The sequence below is a fragment of the Sinocyclocheilus grahami genome, unplaced genomic scaffold (assembly GCF_001515645.1).
Source record: "Sinocyclocheilus grahami isolate Dianchi unplaced genomic scaffold, SAMN03320097.WGS_v1.1 scaffold621.1, whole genome shotgun sequence".
Taxonomy (NCBI): Eukaryota; Metazoa; Chordata; class Actinopteri; order Cypriniformes; family Cyprinidae; genus Sinocyclocheilus; species Sinocyclocheilus grahami.
In genome coordinates, this window is record NW_015505800.1 from 605,566 (window position 1) to 612,020 (window position 6,455).

At 36.7% G+C, this 6,455-nt stretch overlaps 1 protein-coding gene across 1 annotated transcript in view; it reads left to right on the forward strand.

The window, feature by feature from the left end:
* The window catches only part of rasa2 (RAS p21 protein activator 2), a 40,889-nt gene extending 35,344 nt beyond the window's left edge, over positions 1 to 5,545 (forward strand). The window contains exons 20-24 of the mRNA XM_016241398.1: positions 483 to 565; positions 845 to 1,053; positions 1,137 to 1,240; positions 1,928 to 2,099; positions 3,305 to 5,545. Of these exons, the coding sequence (XP_016096884.1) occupies positions 483 to 565; positions 845 to 1,053; positions 1,137 to 1,240; positions 1,928 to 2,099; positions 3,305 to 3,335 (599 nt within the window). The 3' untranslated portion in view covers positions 3,336 to 5,545. The remainder of the gene's footprint in view (positions 1 to 482; positions 566 to 844; positions 1,054 to 1,136; positions 1,241 to 1,927; positions 2,100 to 3,304) is intronic.
* Positions 5,546 to 6,455: the final 910 nt, after the last annotated feature.

The following is a 6,455-nucleotide window of genomic DNA, read 5'->3' on the forward strand; positions in this document are numbered from 1 at the left end:
AGATGGGCTGACGTGGTGTGTGTGGCTCTAGTTCTCAAGCATCTGTGTACTTTGGCTGTTCTGTGGTCAAAATGTTGAACATCATCGGAGGAGATGAAAATAGGAATTTATCAAATGTGTAGAATGTGCTTGAGAAACGGCTGTGTGTTTATACTGGCGCAGCAAGTTGATGTGCTATCAGCTCCACGGGCTTGGCCCGACTAGACAGAGTCACTGGTCATTACAGAATATCATGGGATTTTTTTAGTGTCAGTCTGAACCGCAGTCCCCAGATGTTTTGTTGATGTGTGTATGCAAAAACAGACCCAAACAGTCCCACCGGTCTGGGCTCTGTATTAAAAAATTGTGCAGACGTATTTAATAATGCATATTATTCATCAATGTGTTTTTACACAAGTGCTAAATATGGCAAAGTGTGATTTTATTCATTTCATTTTCTATTTAAATGGCATAGATAAATGTATCTTTGTATTTGTGTACAGGGAAAGAAGCACTTTGTGTCATTCCTGTGAAAAACATCCTCAGTGTCGAGAAACTGGAAGAAAGTGCCTTTAACCGCAAAAACGTGAGTAGCTCAGTCGTATTTGTGAGTTTTTGTGTTTCTGTGTTCCTGGTATAGCATGGTGCTAGCAATGCAGAGGTCATGAGTTTGATTCCCAGGGGACCAACATATAAATTAAATGTAAAATTTTGAATGTTGCTTTGGATAAAAGTGTCTGCAAACTAAATCAAATAAATTCAACATTGGTGACTTTTTTTGAAAACAATAAAAAATGCAATTATTCCAGACTTTTGACTCGTAGCGTATATGTAGCATGCTCCTTTACCACTATTTGTTTTGCAGATGTTTCAGGTAATCCAGTCAGAGAAGCCTCTGTACGTGCAGGCGGGGAACTGCGTGGAGACCAACAGCTGGATCGAGGTACTGAGTCAGGTCAGCCGCTGTAACCCGGGACGGCTCAGCACGTTTCACCCGTCCGCTTACGTGGGTGGATCCTGGTTATGCTGTAAGGAACCCAATGAGAGCACCCCTGGCTGCAAACCCTGCACTGCGTAAGACATCTTATTAATACATTTTATCGCTTTATCAAATGTTGTACACGTTCTTGTTTTTGATGTCTGACTTTTTCTTTTAGGACAGTGTTGGCTAATATTCAACTGGACATCGACTGTGACAGAGAAACAGAACGAATCTTCTCCTTCTTCTCCTCCAACCGCTCCAGACTACAGAAGATGGAGGGTGTGTATAGCCTACAACAGTATAAAATCAAAACGGGCCAAATGTACTTTCATAATACACATGTTTGTGATTCATCAGTGTATGTTTTCATAATATTTTATCAAAATGTACTTTCTCCACTACTGAAAATGTTTTTGTTGTCTATTGATGTAACAAAGACTTATGAAATAATAGCTAATGTCAAATAATTTCAGTCGATCCAGGATATTTCCTGCTTAATATTCAGTTTCACTCAGAAATAGTCAACTGTTTGAACACACTTTTGTATTATTGAACAGTCATTTTTATTACTACTATTTTCCAATTTTTTACATAGCAGTATGGTCATGTGAACTATAAAACAACACAAATGTAAGTATGGCAATGGCAAAATGAGCAAAAATGTTAAACAAATCAAAACATATCTTAGATTTCAGCACACTGTTTATTCTCTCAACCAACTTCATGCATTTTTTTTTTAACCAACTTCATGCTTTTAATGTCCCATGATTTCATTCGATGACTCTTTTCCTTTTATTATTTGGTCCAGCTTGACCATTAAAAAAGCATAATATATATATATATAAAATATATTAAAAAATTGTTTGCATTTGTCAAAAAAATACATGACTATTTGCATTTCCACTTTGTCTTGATAAACAAATTGTATTCATTAAAAAGTGTTGGTTTATTTGTCTGTGTCTACAGATGCCTGTGCCGGTATGTCGGTGTATCTTGGGCAGCAGGAGGAGTGTTCAGCCTTCACTATACAGGACCCTAAAGAGACCTTCCGTACTATTAAAGAGCTCGGAGAAGTACTGGACGATCTGCAGGCTCACCATGACTCAAAGGGAGCGCTAACTGATGAACCAGGCACTATGTAAGACTTAAAATTGGCAGAGAATTAAGAAATTTTTATACAAAGTGCAAAATGTAAATTGTAATATAGATTTTTAAAATTAATTAATTTTATTATTATTTTTAATTCACTTATTAAAGGTAGAGTTCACCCAAAACAAAAATTTGCTGAAAATTTACACATCCTCAGGCCATTCAAGTTGTAGATGAGTTTGTTTCTTCATCGGATCAGATTTGGAGAAAATTAACATTATATCACTTGCTCACCAGTAGATGCTCTGCAGTGAATGGGTGCCGTCAGAATGAGAGTCCAAACAGCTGATAAAAACAGTACAATAATCCACAAGTACTCCACACCACTCCAGTTCATCAATTAATGTCTTGTGAAGCGAAAGGCTGCATGTTTGTAATGAACATTGACATTTACCTGGCCAAAGATTTTTTCCTAAATATTAAAGATAATTATTATTTAATTATATTTAGCTTTGCTTCAGGGACATTCACCAATCAAGCGAAAGTGATTCAAGTGATAACGATGACAGCAATGCTGCCCAACACTGCAGCGCTAGCAAGAACAGCTCTGGATATCAAGAAGAAGAAGCAAACGTTGTAAAATAAAAGTAAAATATAAATTAAGGTTATTCTCTTTTATTTGGCCATATTAGGTGAGTTGGCCACTGGGCCTCAGTGGCTTTCTTCTAGGACAGATGAAAGGGAGCTGGGATGAATTTAAAATACACACAAAAGGAGCAATGGTATAACTTTGCCAACATTTTTTTTATTATTCTCATAAATCAGTCATTTAACCAAGTTGGAGTCTATTTAAACATTTTATTACTGTTTTGACAAGGTTTGAGGTACTGATGTTTTTTTTGCGGAATAAGTAGAAATGCTCTACTTTATTCTCAAAATATTACAACTTTAATCTCATATTGCTATGATGTTATTCTCATAATTTTGGCTTTATATTCAAAATACTTTTACTTTAATCTCAAAATAGTTTTTTTTTTTTTTGTGGAACTAAAATGTTTTAAGAAACAAACTCATCTAGGCCTACATCTTGGATAGCAAATACATTTAAAAGAAAATTTTCAGCAAACATTTTTCGTTAAAACGTCCTAAATCAACCCCCCCCCCCCAAAAAAAAATTTGATATTAAACAAAAAATTTTCTTGTGTGTATATGTGCAGTAAAATGTTTTGAAATTCTTTTTACTTTAATTTATAGCGAGAATCCTATAGTTGGAAAGACAGCATAACTTTGTGACTGCAGGACCAGGTGGTACTGACACAGCCACACAAGCAGAGGGCTCTGTGTTTGTCGACATAGAGGAGCATGCTCAGAGAAGCGCTGCTGTTCCATACCTGATTGAGTCTTACCTCTCCAGCAACGGCTTGTCTGGAGTTGCAATGTACTAGAATTTGGCCAGTCGAGAGTCGAGTGGTGTGTCCATGAGTTGCTATCATTGGAAAAATCTAGCTCATTTCTCTGTGTGCCTGTTCGGTCTCTGTCTTATATCAGTTTTTAAGATTGTTTAGTAACCTCAATCGCCAGTTCGCACAGTAAGAAAAGATTCCAATCACCTCAAATCCATTCCTAAACAGGCTGTGAAAGTCCAGACACCAATAGTTTGTCTGAGAAATTATAGCTGCTAAAATAGTCTTTGAAAGAATTCAACCTTCACATTTTTCTTTACAAAGCATCAGTTTTTGAGGCTGCTGGTCGTCTGATGTTTTGACAATTAAAATAACCATGTCAAAGGGAATCTTCATCGTTCTTTATATGTGTAGTATCATCCCTCTCATCCATCCCTTTGAGTGTGTGCATGGTTTTCTAGTGGATAGAATTAATCTGCCTTATGAATTCAGTGGAGGTACTTACAGTGCCACACTTGTGTATGAATTAGGGACTAATGCAGAAGCACTTTAGATATTTGGAATACTCCAGATGAGATTGTTTTAGATACGTCGTATCAACCTTTTTTCCTGATATTGATCAGTTACATGATCAACTCTTGTGTAATGTTCTGTAGATAACGTTCATATCCTGTAGATTTTTACCAGCTATTTTTCTTACGCCAAAGATGTTGTTTTGTAGGTTTTCATGACTTGAAAATGGTATACATGTAGTTTTTTAAAGGAAAATGGCTATCTATATTTCGTGGACGTACATTTTAGGAGCATCAATCCTTTTGATAAACAAGAAGATTTCACTCAAGCAGTCTTTGTAATTGTATCCCATACAAACAACAACAAATGTTTGGATATTTTATAGTACGCTGTCATAAGCTCTGTTCCAAAACCTAGTGAGCTGCCTGCAAAGATGGCATTTTATGGCAGCAAAAGTGTGCTCACAGCACAAAGGCTGTTCAGCAAAATCAAATTATAGAAGGTCTGCCTCCTTTGCAGAGAATGCATTCCCATAATGCACTGAAACAAACTCAGTGGGGGAAAAAAACAAGTCTAGAGGCATTTAAGAAAAATGCCCATTGATTGTAAATGTACTTTAGTTCCATGCAATACTAAAAAGCACTGATAAAATAGAAACAAATTTCTCAATACTTGTGTATGCTATGTGTACACTGATAGCTTAGCAACATGCTAACAGCAAATGCTAATTGGAATCAGTTGGAATTAGATGTAATGCTATTTGTGTGATGTGCAGACTTGCCTGTTTGTATGCTGTATTAAATATATCTGCCAGTGTCAACAAGGCAGCTCACTAGTGTTTTGAATGGAGCTATAAACATAGATAGTTTGGTATGAATTCTGCTTGACAAGTAACAATCGCCTGCATCATGTCTTTCTTGTTGTGTTGTAGTTGCGTGGTGGAATTGTCATGTAATTTCCTGATAACCACCTACTGTTTATTACAGGTCTACACATTCACGGTTTTGTTTTAAAATCACCCCATTCTCAACTGTATTGAGGGGTTTTTCTGTGTCTTTGCTATAACATTGGAGACTGTTATGTTCCGCTTGGTATACTTGTGTTTAGCATATATTGTTAATCTAGATCAGTGGTTCTCACCTGGAAGGTTAAACATGTTCCACAATAAGATGCACTAACCGTATAACAATGAATAAGTTCAGGTAGCAAAATAAATAAAAGAAAAGAGGCTTAGTTCTAAACTTAAAAAATATCACCCTATGTAATGATATAACAAATACATAGGATTGAACATTTTAACAATTCAGTTCTATTGTTCTGTAATTATGAAGAACATTCAAAATATATATATTTTTCCGAAACTTGGGAGTATTTCACAATATCATCACATTTTGTTCATCATGTACTTCTCGATTTTGAAGCCTAAATACAGTTACCTGAAGTCAAAAGATTAATGTAGGCTATAAATGCACTACACCACAATCAGTCACATGACTTCAGTGTTCCCATTGTCCCCCACAAACTCTGTAGTCCCATTTAGCCAATTGTTACCAACTGCCTTTCTCAAGACAAGTAAAAGCTCTAAAAAAAAATCTTAAGGTTTGTATTAAATTAATGTATTCAAATTAAATTAAAAGTGCTAAAATGCTAACTAATTTCTGGGTTTTGGCCTATGAAAATACATCATCACTGCAGCAGTGTATAGAACTGATGAATTTCGAAGACATTGTTTTCTATAAGTACGCAAACCTGCATGAAAGATTTTCACAGAGCGCCGCTCATATAGTTTTCCTTTACATTACAGTTCTCTCAAATGGTTCTCTTGTCCAGAAATGGCTTTCTCCGGTCCGGATATGGATATATGACTCCTTAAAAGTGAGGAGAAAATGCTTCCCATATCTTTTGTTGATAACATCTGTCATTTGATAGAAGCTCACCAAATCTGGCAGATGTCTAGTCTCGGCCTCAAACGTCATGCCCACGGACTGTTGGCTGAATGTCTGATGCATACGGCACACAAAATTGGAAACGCTTCAGGAGTTTTGAAGTCGTGTCGCGTTTTTTAATGTTCCGCCTGGAAACAAATATGCCGTTACGCCAAACCCTCTCATGTTAGAAGAAAGCCGTTGTGTTTACAACTGTGATAATGAGTGCTTATCAGGATCAACTAAACGCTGGATTTTTAAAAGTACGTGAAATATTTAAAGTTTGTGGCATTGAATCTTTAGAATACGTCCAAGAGATTTACACATGGCTTGTTACTGTGGGGACATGTCCACACCCCTAAACCAACCAACCAACACACCAAAACGTGATTGGTTGCTCTATATGTCAGCCATATGGCCTCTTGGGCGGTCCTTGCCATTCAAAGCGGCCAAGGTTCCCAGACCTTCTGCCGTCATTCTGAAGGTCTGGCTACACAAGACTAGCAGATGCTAGCATAGACGGGTTGAGAAAAAACCTCCCAGAAACATCAGATACAGGTGAGG